Source organism: Thalassophryne amazonica, chromosome 16 (assembly GCF_902500255.1).
Source record: "Thalassophryne amazonica chromosome 16, fThaAma1.1, whole genome shotgun sequence".
In the NCBI taxonomy this organism is placed as follows: Eukaryota; Metazoa; Chordata; class Actinopteri; order Batrachoidiformes; family Batrachoididae; genus Thalassophryne; species Thalassophryne amazonica.
This window is the reverse complement of record NC_047118.1, coordinates 80232691-80254788: the sequence shown is the minus strand read 5'-3', so window position 1 is coordinate 80254788 and position 22098 is coordinate 80232691. Positions and strand designations below refer to the sequence as shown.

The 22098-nt window shown below is 41.0% G+C and overlaps 1 protein-coding gene across 1 annotated transcript; it reads left to right on the top strand.

Moving 5' to 3' along the window:
• The first annotated feature begins 12279 nt into the window (after positions 1–12279).
• LOC117528769 (gastrula zinc finger protein XlCGF57.1-like) lies at positions 12280–21661 on the top strand. The gene is made up of 3 exons (XM_034191397.1): positions 12280–12488; positions 19843–21468; positions 21648–21661. Exons 2-3 carry the CDS (start codon positions 20403–20405, stop codon positions 21659–21661), a joined length of 1080 nt encoding a protein of 359 aa, XP_034047288.1. The 5' UTR covers positions 12280–12488; positions 19843–20402.
• Positions 21662–22098: the final 437 nt, after the last annotated feature.

Here is a 22098-nt window from a genome sequence, read left to right as displayed (position 1 = left end):
ACAAATTAACCCCTGATAAAAACACCACATACCAAAACAAGAAACAGATAATAGACCAATAAAAAAAACTAACATTGGCCTACATCGTCAAGTGCAAACAATGGAAAAACGTATTTTCCATCCTTTGAACCTAGACGGTAATGTGACTGTCACCAACAGAGGGAGCCAAAGTGCCAAATAAGAAAATCCCCGTGGTAAATCAAATCAAATCAATTTAATTTATATAGCGCCAAATCACAACAAACAGTTGCCCCAAGGCGCTTCATATTGCAAGGCAAAAGCCATACAATAATCACAGAAAAACAGAGTAAAAACCAATACACACTGCTGTAAACGACAGCAGGTTATAACAAACAGCTTAAAGTGCAAACTAAATACCACCGGGGCTGCTACAACAGGCGTCGGAGCCCGCTGCACGGGAGGAGACGGGGCTACAGCCGTAACAGCGGGGTGTGACGCGACCCAAGCTGTAAACTCCACCATGCGGCGCACCAACGCGCACAACCCGGGCGGAGAGCACCCGCAACTGATCCCGGATCAACTCCAACATCTGCTGCAGCCTTCCCGGCAAAAATGCTGTCTCTGCTTCTGCTGGTCCATTGTTAAATGGCCAGAGACTACTGTTATGTTTCGGACGCGGTCGGAGCACCGACCCAGCGTTTGAAAGGACCCAGCATAAAATAAGCAGAGCACGGTTCAAAAGATAACAGAATTTAATAAACATAACAGTGAGTGATGCTAAACAACTAAACAGTCCGCGGTCTGGTGAGGTGGAAACACTGCGCGCTCTCAACAGCGCAAACGGTCCGGAGCCACAGCAGTTCGGACCCAGGGACCCCGCCGACAACCCCCAGGTGGCCGCGACAAACCAAGTCTGTGAAGAAAGAAAACATGAGGTGAGTCCAACTCCACACAGAGACACAACTCAAAGGTGCACGCAATCAGCAAACACTTCCTGGCTTAAATCTATACATCAGCTTCTCACCCTGCAGGCACGGAACAACTCAGTTCAAATCTCCACTGCAGCAGAAGCTGATTAGACAATTAGCATAACGTGACAGCTCAATACAACAAGGTGTGAGGGACACCAAATCCACTGTCATTACTTCATAAAAGTCACCAAAAGCAAATTACCTCAGGAAGTGTGCTGAAGAGTGTGAGACCTCACCCAATCCTTCTTCACAGACTGTGGCGTCAAACCTGGAGCGGTCTCTGCGTCCGTGATGGTGAGATTGTTCTCCTGACGTCGATCTCACACGTCTGCTCACAAGGTCGAGTCTCTGGCAATCACACACTGTGCATTCAAGGTTTAAATGCAGCAATCTCTGATTATGACAAAATACACCACAGCTGTGAGTCCTGATGACCTGCACGTGAAAACAAGCCTCAGGTGTTCAGGGTGAGGTCCTGATGCTCAGCCACTCAGTCCTGAATGCATACCACCTGGTGGGAGAAACAGAAAACAAAAACCATGCCAGCCAAACACCCCAGCCCACAACAGAATAAGCGCTGTGATTCTTTAAAATAAAAGTGTAGTCGCTGCATGTCGGTGCGATCATCAGATGACCTGATCGATCAGGTCTGATCAAATCAGTGGACCTGATCGATCAGGTCTGATTGAACCTGAATAAGTGCTGTGACTCTTTAAAATAAAAGTGCAGTCACTGCATGTCGGTGCGATCATCAGACGACCTGATCAGACGACCTGATCGATCAGGTCTGATCAAACCTGAATAAGCGCTGTGATTCTTTAAAATAAAAGCGCAGTCGCTGCATGTCAGTGCGATCATCAGACGACCTGATCGATCTGGTCTGATCAAATCAGCGGACCTGATCGGAGCAACCGGAGCTTTAAAAGTTTAAAGAGTCACAGCGCTTCATTCACGGCAGCCTTTACCACAGCCAGAGTCAGCAGCACCTGGACACAATGAAAACGATCCACCAAGACAAAAAAAAAGTTAAATTCTGACGTGCACCACAGCATGCAGTAGAGAACAGAGCGCACTTCCCCAGAGGCAGAAAATAGCAGCTAGGCTACATACGTGGCAGTAATGCAACTGTGCAAACCTCATGATACAGTCTACTGTTTTCCAAGCACAGCGATGTGTTCTGCACAGCCGACAGGAGTGAACTGAAAAAGAGCTGAATTGGTTTTAAATAGCGTCAAGGGCTACACGTGACTGTGCGCACACATTAAAAAGCAAACACATGCAGTTGCAAGCAAATCTACGAATGCAGTTAACACGGAAAAAGGCTGAGTACGTGCGCATTTTGGGCGTACTTAAACGAAACACAACAACGCAATACGGAGCTCTGCCTTTGCGCCAGTGTGCGGCTTAAGATGTGAGGCATCCTGAAGCATTAGTGTGTGAACCTTCTTTTTTGCTTGGAGACAGGTATTGCATCATGAAGTACGGATGTGTCAGACTTACCAGTATTGCTTCATTGACTTGTGCTCAAATTTCTAGAAAATGGCAGAATCAGCGTCAGAAACCATCAACAATGGCATGCAAGATCTAGCAACAACAAACAACACTAACATTACATTGAAAAGGAAGTTATCTGGATTCATGGCTGAGAGAAAAACAATTAGAATACACTAGGATCATTAAATCACTCATCATCAACTGGATCAACTTTGTCCACAGTCAAAGCTCAACAAGTCCGGGCATGCAACTCCAATTTAAGGTGCCATAACACTTGCAAGACCATCCCAGCCTTGTGCAGGTGTACAATTTTGTCCCTGGTGTCCTTAGACAGCTCTTTGGTCTTGGCCATGGTGGACAGGTTGGAGTGTGATTGATTGAGTGTGTGTGGACAGGTTTCTTTTATACATGTAACAAGTTCAAACAGGTGAAATTAATACAGGTAAAGAGTGCAGAATAGGAGGGCTTCTTAAAGACAAACTAACAGGGCTATGAAAGCCAGAATTCTTGCTGGTTGGTAGGTGATCAAACACTTATGTCATGCAATAAAATGCAAATTAGGGAAAGATCGTACAATGTGATTTCCTGATTTTTTTTCCTCTCAGTTGAAGTGTACCTACGATAAAAATTACAGACCTCTCCATTCTCTGTAGGTGGCAAAACTTGCAAAATTGACAGTGGATGAAATACCTGTTCGCCTCACGTATTTTTTTTTAAATATCTGCAACTACACAAATCTGTTAACCAACATATTTTAAAAATTGTCATGTCATTTTTGGTGAGAATTTCATCCATCCATCCATTTTCTTCCACTTTATCCGGAGTCGGGTCGCAGGGGCAGCAGCTCAAGCAAAGCCGCTCAGACCTCCTGATCCACACACACCTCCCCCAGCTCCTCCGGGGGAACCCCAAGGTGTTCCCAAGTCAGCCGAGAGATGTAGTCCCTCCAGCATGTCCTGGGTCTTCCCCGGGGCCTCCTCCCGATGGGACATGCCCGGAACACCTCTCCAGAGAGGCGTCCGGGGGGCATCCGGAAAAGATGCCTGAGCCACCTCAACTGGCTCCTTTCGACATGGAGGAGCAGCGGCTCGACTCCGAGCTCCTCCCGAGTGACCGAGCTCCGCACCCTATCTCTAAGGGAGCGCCCAGCCACCCTACGGAGGAAAATCATCTCAGACGCTTGTACTCGCGATCTCGTTCTTTTGGTCATGAGCCAAATCTCATGACCACAGGTGAGGGTCGGAACGTAGATCAATCGGTAAATCGAGAGCTTTGCACCCCTACTCAGCTCTCTCTTCACCACGACGGTCTGATACAGCAACCGCATCACTGCAGATGCTGCACCGATCCGTCTGTCGATCTCACGCTCCATCCGTCCCTCACTCGTGAACAAGACCCTGAAATACTTAAACTCCTCCACTTGAGGCAAGGACACTCCACCGACCTGAAGAGGGCAAAGCACCTTTTTCCGGTCAAGAACCATGGCCTCGGATTTGGAGGTGCTGATTTTCAATCAATCAATCAATTTTTTTATATAGCGCCAAATCACAACAAACAGTTGCCCCAAGGCGCTTTATATTGTAAGGCAAGGCCATACAATATAAAGCTTCACACCCGGCTGCAAACTGCCCCAGTGCACGCTGGAGGTCCTGATTTGACGAAGCGAACAGAACCACATCTTCCGCAAACAGCAGAGTCGAGATTCTGTGGTTCCCAAACCAGACCCCCTCTACACCCTGGCTGCACCTAGAAATTCTGTCCATAAAGACAATGAATAGAACCGGTGACAAATGGCAGCCCTGGTGGAGGCCAGCATGCATTGGAAACAGGTTTGACTGAGAATTTCAGTGTTTTATAAATTGTTCTGAGTAATTACTGTTAAAACTGATTCATTACATGTATTCGTTTATTTTAATACGTCGATCACACAATGGATCAGTTTGGCATATAACATAATAGATGTGATATTTCGCAGTATAAGATATAAAACAAAGAGGAGATTCAGAGGAATTAGAAGGGAGGAGGTCATACTGACTTGATTATACATTATGCACGCCAGCCTGATTTCATCTCTATTCATTTGTTATAAAATGCTCTCCTGAAAGCAGCTCTGCAATTAAATATGTCATCCTGAAATGTAAAATACAACAAATGTCAAAACTTTAAAGAAAACCTGAAGGAAGGAGGAAAAATGAGACCAAATTTTTGAAAACAAACAAAAACGTTTGCCATTTAAAAATCTATCTTTACTCCAGCCAGCAGGTGGCAGTAATCCATCTGGCTTCGCAGAAACAGACGTGTGGTTTCCTGTTACCTTCTGTAGTTTGCAGCTGCCGAGCTGGTTACTGTAAACTCTCCGTGAAACAGATTAAGCTTCATTCTGTGAATCTGTAATGTGTTCCTTCAAGAGCTATAGAGCCATGAAAATTGCCAATAAACCCGAAAAAGAAGAAACAACGTAGTTGGCGCAAAGGACCAACAGCGGAAGGTTTTTGAAGCAGCGGCTAACTGCTGCTAACGAAGAGAAAACAAACCACAGGGGCGCAAAGAAGAAACGAGCCTCCTGGATGCTGTTTTCAAGCCTGAAATTCGCTGAAACAGAGCAGGTTTGTTGACTAAACGTTATTTTAGAATAACCCAGCCACATCAAATTTATACCAGTTATCTTATGTTGGAGTTATTAATATGTTCGATGTTGCTGATATTAATGAGCGAAGCTCTTCACTCTTTGTATTTTGTAAATTGAATCTGTAAATTGAATAATTTTGTGGCTTTGGTGGAACATGAGCATGGCTAAAACTTTTCAGCTTCGGGGGGGGGGGGACCCCACCTTTTAATTATATATATATATATATATACACTCAACAAAAATATAAACGCAACACTTTTGGTTTTGCTCCCATTTTGTATGAGATGAACTGAAATATCTAAAACTTTTTCCACATGCAATAATATTGTTCACAAACCAGTCTAAATCTGTGATAGTGAGCACTTCTCCTTTGCTGAGATAATCCATCCCACCTCACAGGTGTGCCATATCAAGATGCTGATTAGACACCATGATTAGTGCACAGGTGTGCCTTAGACTGCCCACAATAAAAGGCCTCACTGAAAGGTGCAGTTTTGTTTTATTGGGGGGGGGGGATACCAGTCAGTATCTGGTGTGACCACCATTTGCCTCATGCAGTGCAACACATCTCCTTCGCATAGAGTTGATCAGGTTGTCAATTGTGGCCTGTGGAATGTTGGTCCACTCCTCTTCAGTGGCTGTGCGAAGTTGCTGGATATTGGCAGGAACTGGTACACGCTATCGTATACGCCGGTCCAGAGCATCCCAAACATGCTCAATGGGTGACATGTCCGGTGAGTATGCCGGCCATGCAAAAAGTGGGACATTTTCAGCTTCCAAGAATTGTGTACAGATCCTTGCAACATGGGGCCGTGCATTATCCTGCTACAACATGAGGTGATGTTCTTGGATGTATGGCACAACAGTGGGCCTCAGGATCTCGTCACGGTATCTCTGTGCATTCAAAATGCCATCAATAAAATGCACCTGTGTTCTTCGTCCATAACAGACGCCTGCCCATACCATAACCCCACCGCCACTATGGGCCACTCGATCCACAACATTGACATCAGAAAACCGCTCACCCACACGACACCACACACGCTGTCTGCCATCTGCCCTGGACAGTGTGAACCGGGATTCATACGTGAAGAGAACACCTCTCCAACGTGCCAAACGCCAGTGAATGTGAGCATTTGCCCACTCAAGTCGGTTACGACGACGAACTGGAGTCAGGTCGAGACCCCGATGAGGACGACGAGCATGCAGATGAGCTTCCCTGAGACGGTTTCTGACACTTTGTGCAGAAATTCTTTGGTTATGCAAACCGATTGTTTCAGCAGCTGTCCGAGTGGCTGGTCTCAGACGATCTTGGAGGTGAACATGCTGGATGTGGAGGTCCTGGGCTGGTGTGGTTACACGTAGTCTGCGGTTGTGAGGCTGGTTGGATGTACTGCCAAATTCTCTGAAACGCCTTTGGAGACGGCTTATGGTAGAGAAATGAACATTCAATACACGAGCAACAGCTCTGGTTGACATTCCTGCTGTCAGCATTCCAATTGCACGCTCCCTCAAATCTTGCGACATCTGTGGCATTGTGCTGTGAGATAAAACTGCACCTTTCAGAGTGGCCTTTTATTATGGACAGTCTAAGGCACACCTGTGCACTAATCATGGTGTCTAATCAGCATCTTGATATGGCACACCTGTGAGGTGGGATGGATTGTCTCAGCAAAGGAGAAGTGCTCACTATCACAGATTTAGACTGGTTTGTGAACAATATTTGAGGGAAATGGTGATATTGTGTATGTGGAAAAAGTTTTAGATCTTTGAGTTATTTTTGTTGAGTATATTACCTGTATATTACCTTTCAGCTTCTGGGGGGGGGTCCACTCCCCCAGACCCCCCAATTACAACCCTTTTAACCCCCTGCCACGTTCAGCATTTTTTTAATGTAGATGTAAATTAATATTCAAAGTTTTCAGCTAGTTGACAGTAAGGCTGTATAATATGGCCAAATTATCGTATCTCAGTATTGTCATGCAGGGGTCGAAATACATTTTTTAACCTACTTGCACTGGTGCTAGTAACAAAAAATTACTTGCACCAAAAAAAAGGTACTTGCACAACCAAAAGTCAGTCTTATATAAATCTTAAAACTCCTCCTCTGATGTGTCAGGCTCTTCCTTTCTGGGGAGAGTTTGAGGGCACACGTGAACAAATCGTCCGTGAAGATTATTTTATTTATTAACTATACAGATGTATAATAAAACAAATGGTGACTGGTTTATAACACAGTTATGACAGTTTCAGGGGAGAGAGAGCGAGGAACTACGGAGCCCTGGAAGTGTCATCGCAAAATGTTTTGCATGTGGAGAGAATGTGTGCACGTTTTATTATATTGTGTGCACGTTTTATGATATTGTGCGCATGTTTTATTATATTGTGCACACGTTTAATTATATTGTGCGCACGTTTTAAGCATCTTTGAGTAAAACAAGGGCACGATCTACTTAAACGTGGCCACAATTTGTAAAACGTGCACTCAGTATTGTCTTGACACATAAATGTTGGCCATTAGTCAACAAACCAGGAGACAGTGTAATACAATTCCCCATTAGAAATGGATCTAGTCAGAGTGTATCATCATGGTTTGGGCGCAGAAGGACATATAGAGAACTTCAGCTGCCCAGCATGACATCATCTGGAGTTTAAGCACATTAAAAAGGATGCTGAAGGCGAAGTGTCATGAGGATGAGAATTTAGGTCATATTATGAAGTTCATTTTGAACAAAAGGAAAATGTGCGCACGTTTTATTAATTCGAGGGCTCAATTAAAGGAAAACGTGCGCACGAATTATCACGGCCAGGAAAACGTGTGCACGTTTTATTAATTTGAGAGCACGTCGTTTTATTAATTCTTGGGCTCAATTAAAGGAAAACGTGCGCACAAATGATCATGGCCAGAAAAAAAAAATCACTCTAGTGACCTCTCCCGGGTTCTGTAAAGGAACTGCAGCGGCAACGAGTTTTGTTTTGTTTGTTTTTTTTCATGTGTGCGCGCGAACTAATCGTCCGTGAAGATAATTTTATTAACTACACAGATGTATAATAAAACAAATGGTGACTGGTTTATAACACAATGATGACAGAGTTTGAGGGGGAGAGAGAGGAACTGCAGCCAGACAGTTTTTTTTTTCCTTTTCTTTGTTTACATGTGCGCGCATGAACACAACAAATAGAGCACAGCAACTCACTTCGTGTGTGTGTCATAAAATGCAGGGAAGAGGAAGGCAACACACTAGAAATTGTTGTTTTTTTCCGTATTTATTCCTTTGTTGGTTCAGTCTGCTGGTGCTTATAGTTGATAGAACTTGGATAAAGTTACTTGAACCAGTGCAAGTGCAGTATAAAATTATGTGCACCGCTCGAATAATATGTGCACAGACTAGCACATGCACTATTTCGAGCCCTGTCATGTCAATATGATATACGATATGACTATGATTTCACACAAAGTGCAGCAGCAGTGAAAATTAAACACTCTACCACACTCATTTTGCACTCATCATAAGCTTTGGATACAGTGCCCTCCAAAAGTATTGGAACACTTGCTATTTAACACATTATGTGTTCGATCTCGTTGACATTAATGACTATCTGTGTATATATCAACAAACAACAATTTTAAATTGAATAATTGTTGCAGAACCTACCATCGATTTCTGGCTTTTACGATAATGTTGTCCAGTTTGTGGCTTTTTCCCCTATGGGCAGATTTTTTGTGCCATTTCCGCATTGTGTTTTTTTTTTTTTTTTGTCCCGTTTCCGGTTTGTGCCTTCATCTACCATAAGAGCGAGCTTTGCACCGCACTCATATTATAGATTGACCACCATGTGGGTTGTAGAAACCTGCGCCTTTGGTGGTTTTGTTGGTGAGGAAAGGCTTATTGACCTTGAGTTTGTGGGATACTGTGACTGCAGCACTTGACAAGCTAAGTGGGGAATCTGAGCATTTGGGTATGTGATTGTCCTGGATCAAGACCAGATCCAGGGTTTTAATGACTTCCTGGGCTCAGACTCGGGAGCGTCCCACTTGTCCCCATATTGAGAGCATGTTGAAGTTGTTTTTACACTTATGGTAGGCTGTATGTTGCAATAAAGTAAGTTAAGTAATGTTACAAAAGTGTGACAATAAAAAAAAAAGAATTATGCTCAATTACCATTATTTGTTGGTTTTCAATTCAACAGATTTACAGACAACAGTACAATTAAAGGTGATTAATGGTGTATGTCAACAGAATCATATGTTTTATTTTTCTAAATTGAACAAAACTGGATCTGGTTTGTTAGCCATTTGAAAATATTACATTTATTTGTGAACTTTAAAATCAGTTTGGGGTTGTAATGTACACCATCAAATAATATAGAGCGAGACTCGGCTATGGAAAGCAACACTCACAGTAAAGGGCAATCAGTTCACCCTGTGGAGGTTTCAGATCCCGCAAGATCTCAGAGAGGTGGCTTTCACTGCGAGATATATATTATAGTGTGTGTGTATATATATATAATGGTTTCACAGTTACGGAGAGCAGTGCTGTCACTACTGAGTCACTTTTAATAATATAAAGAGGTTAGGACTAGTGGACCCTCCCCTCGACTCAGCCATCAGAATTGTGTCTGTATCATATGTGGTGAAAGTGTTGAACTTGCAGAGACATTTATTTATCTCAGCAGTGATATTCATGTCTCTGGGTCCTCTGGGTCCCTTTATCTTTGCAGGAGAATGAAGGTCCATGTTTTTAGGGTCCTGTGGGCTTTATTTATAACAGTTGCACACACACACAAAATGGGGTCGCAAAGATATGCATGACAAGGTTAACGCAAACATTTTGATATATAAAAACACTAGATGGCAAAAATGGTTGCACATGTATTAGGGCTGCAGCTATAGATTATTTTAGTAATTGAGTATTCTATCGATTATTCTGGCAATTGATCGAATAAAAAGTACTTTTGCGTTTTTAAACAACATCAATAGTCCAGGGCTCTCCCTATGCAGTGGCACAATGTTGCTGTGCCAAAGTGTTGACATTTTGCTGAAATGGCGATGGGATGTGGCTTTGTTTTGTTTTCTCCAACTTGTAAGTTTTAACCATTTTTAAGTTTTTTTTTTTTTGTTTTTTTAATAAAGGTTGGTGGACTGGGTCCCTGCGTGATTAAAAAAAAAAAAATCCTTTTTCTGCAATTCAGCAGATGCACTTCAGTTGGAGTTTGAACATGCAAGCATCGCAGTCAGTTTTTTTTAATTATTATTATTTTATTTAAGTTACCGTGTTTGTGAAGCGTTGTGTGTTGCCCAAAAAAGTGAAACACTCAGTGCAAGTCTGAGCAAAACACAGAAGAAAGAGTGGACTTCTGCTGTTTGTCAATGTAGCTGGGGACGGAGCTGTGAGTCGCCTGGTATGAGACCCCCTCACACTGGGTAGAGAGAGACAGCAGCCAGCCGCCGGGTCAATAGTCACTCCCCACGTAGAGCGGACCGTGTGTTTTTTAAAAATAGACAAACACAATGCTTCACTTTAAATGCGCAGTCAGTCTATTTCAGATTATCAACATGGACCGTGTTTCTCTTAAATGGCTTTATTTTACTCTTAGTGTTGCGTTGGAAAGCTGTAGCTATCGTTGCTAATTTGATTAGCTGTTATCTGTTATGCTCTAGTCTTCTTCTGTTTTTTTTTCTGGGGACGTTGCAGCACCACACAGAGGCCTGGCATATGTACTACAACGTTACGCGGCACAGAATTTGCCTCAAACATTTTTTGTAATCGAATTATTACAGTTACTCGACTAATCGTTTCAGCCCTAACGTGTATGTAAAAGGTGACCCATGCATACAAACATGTTAGAGAGGGCTAAAATATGAGTGGCAGCTTTACGCATAAATTGATGTGAATGAGTCATGAATCTGACATCCAATTCCACTTAATTACACACTTCACATACAGATGTACTTTATCATAAATTCAAATTTTTTGTTAAATATGATCATGAGCCATAATTATTCCAAAGTGACTATTCAGGTCTTAAATATACATACGAGCCGACAGTCTCAACCACACACACTGATTTATCAGCGTGCTGCTGCTGCTGAAGTGTGAATACATTAGTACTGGACATGACTGGATTATCACCATTTTGACACTTAAGGTTCTGCTGCTCACACACACAATTTTTTCCTTCTTTCAAATATATATTTCTATGGCAGTAGTTGGTAACTGCAAGTCTGCAGGCCAAAAATGGCCCACCACCAATAATAATATTTGGCCTGGCAGGTGATTTTAAAAATCTGATTCATTTTATTTGTTTATATATTATTATTTGTTTATCTTCATAAAACAACAATTTCATACAAAATTCAAAGCCTTCATTCTGAAAAATTATGAATACTGCTTTAGCAATGCATTTCTCACCTCACCAACTAAAAATAAATAAATGAATAATCCCTGACAGTATTGTCTTTACCTCCCACCGCTTTTGGCACGCTATTAGCACGACTAACCTCTATTATGGCGTTGAATCCAAACACTCTATTTCACTGATTCTGTGACAAAACTGAACCATTAATAAGACATAAATCAAATCAGTGCATCACAGTCAATAAATACCATTATTTCTACACATTTGTCTTTTTTGTTAAATTCAAGTGTTTTAAAACAATCATGACAACTGACGAGTTAAAACATACTTTTATACATATTAATAAGGAAAATCTAAAGTACAATCTGATTTTTAAAAGAAGTCTGATAACAAAATGAATAATATCCCATTAAGTCACTTTAAAATCAATTTAAGGCAAAATACCCACAATGCAATGAGGCAGCATAATCCTGCTCAGGTTCTTGATTGACTGTTGTGATGACTCCACTCACTCCAAAAAAACATAAATTTAACTCAGAAACACACAACTAAACTGTCTTATCTTTATTAATGAATGTTGTTAACAATTTCATCCATTGAAATACTTGCTTGCAGACATGCAGCAGCTGTTAGTGAGTAAAGAAGTTGTTCTGTCTGAGAAGCAGTAAGAAAATCCGAAACTGGAGCAAAAGGACTCAGAGCCTCCAAACATGAAAGAGGAGCAGAAGGAACTGTGGATAAGTCAGGAGGTAAAGCAGTTTCATGGCCTGAAAGAGGCTGTTTTCACTGAGCTCCTTTTCACTGTTTTCTGTGTGAAGAGTCAAATCAAATCACATCAATTTTATTTATATAGCGCCAAATCACAACAAACAGTCGCCCCAAGACGAAGAGTGAAGATGAAGAAAAACCACAATCATCACACCTTCATCAAAGCCAAAGAGATGAGAGCACAGAGGTGGAGCTTCTATCCACCAACTCACCTGAACACAGAACACTGAAAACAGAAAGTAATGGAGATGACTGTGGAGGATCAAAAACTGCCAGCAACTCAGATTTGCAACCAGATACTGAAGGTAAGAGTTCTGACTTTTCTCACACTGAGCCTGATGGTATGTGGAGTTAATCTAATGCCTAAATTTAAATGTTTAAAAATGTGGAAGTTCAGGGCCTGATTTACTAAAGGATTAAGTGTGTAAAAATGTGCAAACATCATAGCACTTAGAAAAGAACATTCCTGCTAATTTATTACCAGTGAGTACTGAGTTCTTTCAAATGAGCAAAGTGGCATTTAAAGGACATGTCGCATGTTTTTAATGTCCCACTTAGTAAGACAACATAAAAGTATTCATGATTGTAAGTCTCTCCGCACACATGCGCTAATAATTAGTCATCGCTGATGTATTTTATTTCTCTCACCATGAGTGTTAGCAGGTGCATTTCCAGAAAACGTCTCACTCTGCAATTCTCTACATTTTTCAGAGTGTGACGTTCTTATTAGCAAAACAGAAACATCTCGATGACTGACAGACAGAAGGAAATGAACCTGCTCTGTCCGAAAACAAAGCTTCTGAGATTTCTTTCGAAAGTGATGGCTCGGATTTACAGACAGGAGAGGACACACTTTGGAACCTAAAGTGTTTGTGTGGATGCTGGTTTACTGGAGCTGTGTACATGGACATGGAGACATCTCCATGACATTATGGACTGCCTTGACACAGAAATGGATTTGTTACATTGGAAAAAGTCAGAATACATTATTTCCAGGAGTTAATGGACTTTATTTAACATGCCACAAATGTGAAAGAACGACAGGTGGCACAGCAGCTGGTGATCACGCGTGCAAGCGTGTGTGGGGGCTTTTTTGAACATGTGGTGTTTACATTTGGAAAACAGTCTACAACTGGGTGATTTTGGCATGTTCAGTATTTTCCCCCTTTTGTGTGTTTGTTTTCTCAGTGGAGCTGGCAAGCTTTTTTTTTTTTTTTTTTTAACTTTGAGAAAGTCTCTGAATTTGAAACTGCAGTGTGTGTGTGTGCTGCACAGCACGCTACTCCTCTCAGCTGTTTTACTGCCTCTGTGAACATGAATGAGTGTCTCCACGATGTCTTTTGCATGGCAGCAGATTTGTTTTTTTTTGTTGTTGTTGTTGTTTTTTAGATTTTATTGATAACACTTATAATTAATCGTGCACAAAGCTGAGCCTTGAGCAGAGATTGTTATTGACAAGCTGCGTTTCTGACTAGTGGCTGTGCAGGTGGACTAAACCTTCTCAGGGCTGCAGCTTTTACCGTGACTGCATCCAAGATAACAGTTTTCACTTAAAAACAAGTCATCATAACACGACATCACACGTATGCCAACTTTTAAATTAATCTGTGCCTCAGTTCTTAATGTTAGCAGCTACATTTCATTCATGCGCATGCTGGGGCGCTTCTACAACCCCTGGCAATAATTATGGAATCACCGGCCTCGGAGGATGTTCATTCAGTTGTTTAATTTTGTAGAAAAAAAGCAGATCACAGACATAACACAAAACTAAAGTCATTTCAAATGGCAACTTTCTGGCTTTAAGAAACGCTATAAGAAATCAGGAAAAATAATTGTGGCAGTCAGTAATGGTTACTTTTTTAGACCAAGCAGAGGGAAAAAAATATGGACTCACTCAATTCTGAGGAATAAATTATGGAATCACCCTGTAAATTTTCATCCCGAAAACTAACACCTGTATCAAATCAGATCTGCTCATTAGTCTGCATCTAAAAAGGAGTGATCACACCTTGGCGAGCTGTTGCACCAAGTGGACTGACATGAATCATGGCTTCAACACGAGAGATGTCAATTGAAACAAAGGAGAGGATTATCAAACTCTTAAAAGAGGGTAAATCATCACGCAATGTTGAAAAAGTTTGTTGTTCACAGTCAGCTGTGTCTAAACTCTGGACCAAATACAAACAACATGGGAAGGTTGTTAAAGGCAAACATACTGGTAGACCAAGGAAGACATCAAAGCATCAAGACAGAAAACTTAAAGCAATATGTCTCAAAAATCGAAAATGCACAACAAAACAAATGAGGAATGAATGGGAGGAAACTGGAGTCAACGTCTGTGACCGATCTGTAAGAAACCGCCTAAAGGAAATGGGATTTACATACAGAAAAGCTAAATGAAAGCCATCATTAACACCTAAACAGAAAAAACAAGGTTACAATGGGCTAAGGAAAAGCAATCGTGGACTGTGGATGACTGGATGAAATTCATATTCAGTGATGAATCTCAAATCTGCATTGGGCAAGGTGATGATGCTGGAACTTTTGTTTGGTGCCGTTCCAATGAGATTTATAAAGATGACTGCCTGAAGAGAACATGTAAATTTCCACAGTCATTGATGATATGGGGCTGCATGTCAGGTAAAGGCACTGGGGAGATGGCTGTCATTACATCATCAATAAATGCACAAGTTTACGTTGATATTTGGGACACTTTTCTTATCCCATCAATTGAAAGGATGTTTGGGGATGATGAAATCATTTTTCAAGTTGGTAATACATCTTGCCATAGAGCAAAAACTGTGAAAACATTCCTTGCAAAAAGACACATAGGGTCAATGTCATGGCCTGCAAATAGTCCGGATCTTAATCCAATTGAAAATCTTTGGTGGAAGTTGAAGAAAATGGTCCATGACAAGGCTCCAACCTGCAAAGCTGATCTGGCAACAGCAATCAGAGAAAGTTGGAGCCAGATTGTTGAGTACTGTTTGTCACTCATTAAGTCCATGCCTCAGAGACTGTAAGCTGTTATAAAAGCCAGAGGTGGTGCAACAAAATACTAGTGATGTGTTGGAGTGTTCTTTTGTTTTTCATGATTCCATAATTTCCCAGCAGAAGACTGCCCCTCCCTGAGCCTGGTTCTGCTGGAGGTTTCTTCCTGTTAAAAGGGAGTTTTTCCTTCCCACTGTAGCCAAGTGCTTGCTCACAGGGGGTCGTTTTGACCGTTGGGGTTTTACATAATTATTGTATGGCCTTGCCTTGCAATATGAAGCGCCTTGGGGCAGCTGTTTGTTGTGATTTGGCGCTATATAAAAAAATTGATTGATTGATTGATAATTTATTCCTCAGAATTGAGTGATTCCATATTTTTTTCCCTCTGCTTGGTCTAAAAAAGTAACCGTTACTGACTGCCACAATTTTTTCCCTGATTTCTTATAGTGTTTCTTAAAGCCAGAAAGTTGCTATTTGAAATGACTTTAGTTTTGTGTCATGTCTGTGCTCTGCTTTTTTTCTACAAAATTAAACAACTGAATGAACATCCTCCAAGGCCGGTGATCCATAATTTTTGCCAGGGTTTGTAATAGTCACATTGCCTGTCAGAAACGAGTACTTTGTGTTTGGATGTCTCTGTAGCTGGTTGTTGTGAATGCCGTATACGTTGAAACCGGTCACGGAAGTGCACAAAGTAATCTCGGTGGATCATCAGATGGTCACTAACAGCCTAAATCTAAATTATTATGATTTTGGTGCAACATGTCCTTTAATGTTTGCCTTCATGCATATGCAATGTGGGGTTTGTCCACTCTAGTGCGCAAAATTGTAAGTGTTAAACATGCCAATAGGTGAGGTTTGCACATGTAACACAATTTGTCAAGGTCAAAAGGAAATTTATCAGGTTCTGATAGCATCTGTATATTGTGCAGTTGACAGACTGCTGTTTTAGTAGCCAAGATGCTGCCCCTCCTTGTACACGGAGCAAAATCAAAATTACACTCAGAAAAACACTCGCAAAATACGTGTTAAAATGCCATTCTGACCTGGATATCGAGCCAATAAAATTAATTAACAAATCATCAATCAATCAATCAATCAATCAACATTTATTTATAAAGCGCTTTACAGCACCGACTGGTGTCCAAAGTGCTTAACATTAAAAACACAAATTTACAAAAATAAAACATATAAAATAAAATTTTAAAACAACACATAAAAAAAGAACATAAAAATAACAGAACATGTCACCTCCCCACTAAGTGTTAAAAGCCAGTTTAAATAAATAAGTCTTTAACTTAGATTTAAAAAGTGCTAGGTCAGGAATAGTACGTAACTCAAGAGGTAGCTCATTCCACAGTCTGGGGCCAGCTACCGCGAAATGTCAGGAAAGTATTAAATGTATTTTAACAACCACACATTCCCAAATACCAGTGGTTAAAGTTGACACAGATCTGCATTGTTAAGCTGTGCTGCTGGGCTGAACCGAGCTGCTGCTGCTGTTGCTGTTTTCAGTGCAGCACGGCTCCTAAAACCATTACGAAACATTTATATATATATTTATTTAACACAATTATAATATTTTTACACAATTATCCTTTATTGACCGAGTTTCATTCATGAAGGCAGTGGTGTGTGTGCACATCTCTGTGTGTGAGTGGTTTGTGTAAGTGTTGTCCGTGTCCTCGGACACAGGCACAGACAGGAAACATACACCTGTTTATCAACCAAATGTCACGGACAAAGTGACAAGAAGAACCAAAACCACTTACTTATGGAAGGAAATATTGCCTCCCTAACAATAACAAAGAGCAAATAAACAAAGTACAGCAAAGAATTTGCAAACATGTAAAACAAGAACAGAAATATTATATTCCTTATGTTGCAGCCACGTTATAGTCCTTCAGCAGTTGTCATTCACAAATGTTCCTCAGACAGGCTGCACACTCAGACAGAGGACCGATAAAAGGGTGCTCAAATCCACCAAAATCCATCCTCAAAAAGGTCCAATAACCACCACTTGAAACAGAGAAAGAGAGAAGATTCAGTGAGCTGGAACTAATAACTCTCAGAATACTGCTATAAAATAACAGAATCACAAACAGGATGCTGTCAGCTAGCTCCTCCATTATTAATGACAAAATTAGGATGGAGGGAAAAAAAATCATTCAGTACAATACTAGTATCTCATTTATATGAACAGAGAGAGCAGATGCGACTTTAATTTGGATTTAAATGTCTCCAGAGAATCAGTTTAGTTTTGTTTTTTAATCTCAGCAGGCAGACTTTTCCACAGAACAGGTGCACAATAGGAGGAACCTCTGTGGCCTGCTGAGTTCTTGTTAACATTTAGAACACATGATGATCCTGCCTCCTGAGAACGCAGAGCACAGGCCGGTACATAAGGTTTTATTAGTCCATTGAGGTGAGGATTTTCTGTTAGTAACATATCCTTAAAACCTGCCTCACACGGACAGGAAGCCAGTGAAGATAGGCCAGAATTGCGGTAATATGGTCAAACTTTATTCTCTTAGTCAGAACTCTAGCAGCAGCATTCTGAACCGAGAGCTCTGAGGCTGGAGAACAGGACGTTACAGTAATGCAAACTAAAAAAGACAAGGATATGATTCAGTGTCTCTGTGTGTCAACTATAGACAGAACAGTTTGAATCGTCTCAATATTATGGATGTGATAGAAAGTAATCTTAGTTAATTCTCTATTGTGTAAGTCGAAGGGGAGTCTGGGATCAGAGGGCACCTGAGATATTTCTTTTACTTTATCTGTGATGAATAACACACAAGTTCATGGTTTAGGCTAGCTGGTAAAACTGATGCCTGCCTCTCACAGGACCAATAACATCATTGGTCTTGTCAGAGTTAAAAAGTAAGTTGCTAGACATCCAATTTTTCACTGAGGCCAAGCAGTCCTTCTGTCCACAGTCAGTGATACTGTAAGCGGGTAATGCCTTTAAACAGCTGGGGGTGGGTCGGGTGCCCACAGCTTGTCTCTCACGTTGACACTGCAGCAACAGTCGCTTTATCTCAAAGTGTTTCTTTTCCCACTTTTAAACACATGGATAAAATTCTTATTTCTCCACAACTCTGACTCCATGGGGTTTTTGAAGTGCATTTCTCACGCCGTGCTTGACTGCATTTCTCCAGTCTTTTCAGGAGGTGTGTACAAAACGTCTCCCTCTAAAATCTTTACTGTGGAAAAACTGCACAACTAATAAAACCACGACTGGTTATGATGGACCCTCCCAAAACACACCTGTTCACCATTTCAACATATTCACCATCAAAGTCTACAATAGAACACTGATTTCATCCTGCAGAAAGTTTGTTTTCCCATTCATTTTAATGAATGGGTCTGAGGAGGCGGTCCCTCACACGGTATCACCAAAGTCAACATTTCTGATAGGCTCATATTTCTGAGCGTTTATCAGCAGCAGATAAAATCAAGCTAGTTTCCCCATGTTTATGACTTCATTTCAACGGGCATATGGCACCAGAAATAAAGCATGATACATCAATATTTTCATAATTTTTTTGTTTAGCCAGCTCATTTGACATTTGATTTACCACAGATATGCACTTTAACATCATCGTGTTGTCTGTGTTCAATTTTAGTTATCTAGCCAGTCTGGAGCCGTAACCTCATCAAGAAAACAATGAGAATTATGTTTTCTTCATATCAGTTATTGGTCCAGTTGTCTGTCACTCACATCAGACCAAATAAATAACAGATCAGAATGGAATTAACGTATTCAGCAAGTAGCCAATAGACTAAGGTACACGGACTCTGCTGTCAGCTTCTCATATTTTTTTTTTTCCAAGTTTCAAACTGCAGTGTTTAGTTTCAGTTTTCAGTTCTGCTGAACTTTCAAAATACTGCATTTCCCAGAGTAAAGTTGCATTTGTCATTCAAAATACTGCATTTCCCAGAGTAAAGTTGCATTTGTCAAACAATGTATTGCAAAGAAGAAAAAAGTATCTAAACACACCGGAATATAAATTGCACCTGTTTTGTTTAATTGGAACTCTATAATGCAGCATTGCCCTGGGAGTGAGGTTAACAATGGACAGGAACACCGTGTACCACGTAACTTGACTTTTACATTCAAAAAATAAGCGAAGTGGACAAATAAATGCTCATTGGACCAGATATTGGATATTATTTGGTGCTGTTTGGACAAAACAAATCATCAGATGGATACTGATTGCAGGCCCATAGCAACATGGCGAAGTGAATAATGGCTTAATGCCGGAAGCCCTCAGCTTCAGGTGTGTACCATAAGGATAATTAATTTCCAAAAATAAGCAAGATGGACAAATAAATGTTTGCCAAATATATTGGGTGTCATTTGCTATTGTTTGGACAAAAGAAATTTTCAAATGGACGTTTATTGAAGTTCATTTCCTTTAGTCACATACTGTTAAGGTAAAAAAAATACTGCCTCAGCTTGAGTCCGTTGGACTAACCATCATAGTTATAATGTCTGGCTACAGTTAAAAAATGTGTGAAACAAACAGTCCTGACGTACTTGTCCAAAGTATCAGTTCCATCAATACAGTAACTTACTGTAATCAGGTTACACTCACCATTCCACAGCTTTGTTTTTATTGTAATGAACATTAATTGACTATCAATTTCATTCATTCTTTGCAGATGTACAGCAGTTGTTGGTGATTAAAGAAGAATTTCTCTCTGGACAGCAGGAGTGGAATCTGGGTGTTGACCAGGAGGACATTAAAGAGGAAGAAAAACTCTGGATCAGTCAGCAAGGAAAGCAACTTCAGCATTTGGAGGATGATGATCTCACTAAGTTCCCTTTCCCTGCTGTCCTTGTGAAGACTGAAAATGATGATGAAAAACCACAATCACTGTTTCATCAAAGCCAGAGTGATGAGAGCACAGAGGCTGAGCCTGTAGCCAGCAGCTCACCTTTATACAGAGCACTGACAGCACAAGTTGATGGAGAGGACTGTAGAGGACCACACCCAGCCAGCAACTTTGGTCCACATAGTCCTTTACATCCAGATACCAATGGTAAGAGTTCAGACAGTTCTGAAACAGAGACTGATGACAGTTATGATTGGAAACAGACCAGAAACTTTCATTCAGGCTTTAACTATCTGAAAAACACCAGTGTCTCTGTTAGTTCTAGCAGTTGCAACATTGCTAAGAAACAAATTAAAAGCTGTGAATGTGGAAAAGCATGTGATCACATGAACTATTCAAACCAAGACAAGGGAAGGCAAGCAAGTGATAAACAATTTACCTGCCCTAAATGGGGTAAACTGTGGAGACAAAAGAGCACTCTGAAAAGACAAATGAGAATTCATACAGGTGAGAAACCATTTGGCTGTTATGAGTGTGGTAAAAGATTTGGTGAAAGGGGCAGTCTACTCATACACACGAGAAGTCATACGGGAGAGAAACCATTTGGTTGTCCTGAGTGTGGCAGAAGATTTGGACAGAAGGGTCATCTGATCATACACATGAGGCGTCATACGGGAGAGAAACCTTTCAGCTGTTCTGAGTGTGGTAAAAGATTTTGTGAAAGTGGAAGTCTGGTCATACACATGAGAAGTCATACGGGAGAGAAACCATTTGGCTGTTCTGTGTGTGGTAAAAGATTTCCAACAAAGGGCCATCTGGTCAGACACATGAGAATTCATACAGGAGAGAAAAAATTTTGCTGTATGGAGTGTGGTAAAAGATTTGGTCGGAAGTGCACTCTGAATACACACATGAGAATTCATACAGGAAACAAACCATTTGGTTGTTTTGAGTGTGGTAAAAGATTTCGAGCAAAGGGCCATCTGACCAGACACGTGAGAATTCATAAAGGTGAGAAAACGTTGAGCTGTTCTGAATGCGATAAAAGATTTGGACAAAAGTGCTTTCTGAGCACACACATGAAAACTCATACTGGAGAGAAAACATTTGCCTGTTCTGAGTGTGGTAAAAGGTTTGGTCAAAAGTGCAATCTGGACAGACACATGAGAAGTCACACAGGAGAGAAGACATTTGCCTGTTCCAAGTGTAGTTTAAGGTTTGGTCAAAAGTGCAATCTGGAGAGACACTGGAGAACTCACACAGGAGAGAAAACATTTGCCTGTTTTGAGTGTGGGAGAAGGTTTGGTCAAAAGTCCGATCTGAACAGGCACATAAGAATTCACACAGGAGAGAAAACATTTGCCTGTTCTGAGTGCAGTAAAAGGTTTGGTCAAAAGTGCGATCTAAACAGGCACATGAGAATTCATACAGGGAAAGAAAGAAAGAAAGAGATGCCTAGAACTTTATAACATCAATAAGGAAGTAAGATCTCTCTTGAAAACACAAATGAATAAGTGGAACACCACCATCACTCTAAACCATGCAGAGGGGCAGATAATAATCTCAGACATAAAAGTGACGCGAGGGATATACCAGGGAGATAGTCTCTCTCCACTCCTTTTTTGTCTTAGTATTGATCCATTAAGCTCAAGGAATTGGACATCGGGTATGACTTAGATGGAGGTAGAGGAAGAAAACATAAACAGGTGGTGAGTCACCTTCTGTTTATGGACGACTTGAAGATATTAGCAGACTCAGAGAGGGGACTCAGGAGATTAGTGGAGGCAGTCCATACGTTTTCTAAGGAAATCGGTATGGAATTTGGGCTGGATAAGTTGTAGTCTTACACACCTCTCTGCAGCTTCTCTCCCCCTGCCATCCCCTCATTACCCCATCCCCGTAGAGACGGTGCCTGCTCCCAGACCACCAATAACCAGCAAAAATCTATTTAAGCATAAAAATTCAAAAAGAAAAAATAATATAGCACCTTCAACTGCACTACAGACTAAAACAGTTAAATGTGGTCTATTAAACATTAGGTCTCTCTCTTCTAAGTCCCTGTTGGTAAATGATATAATAATT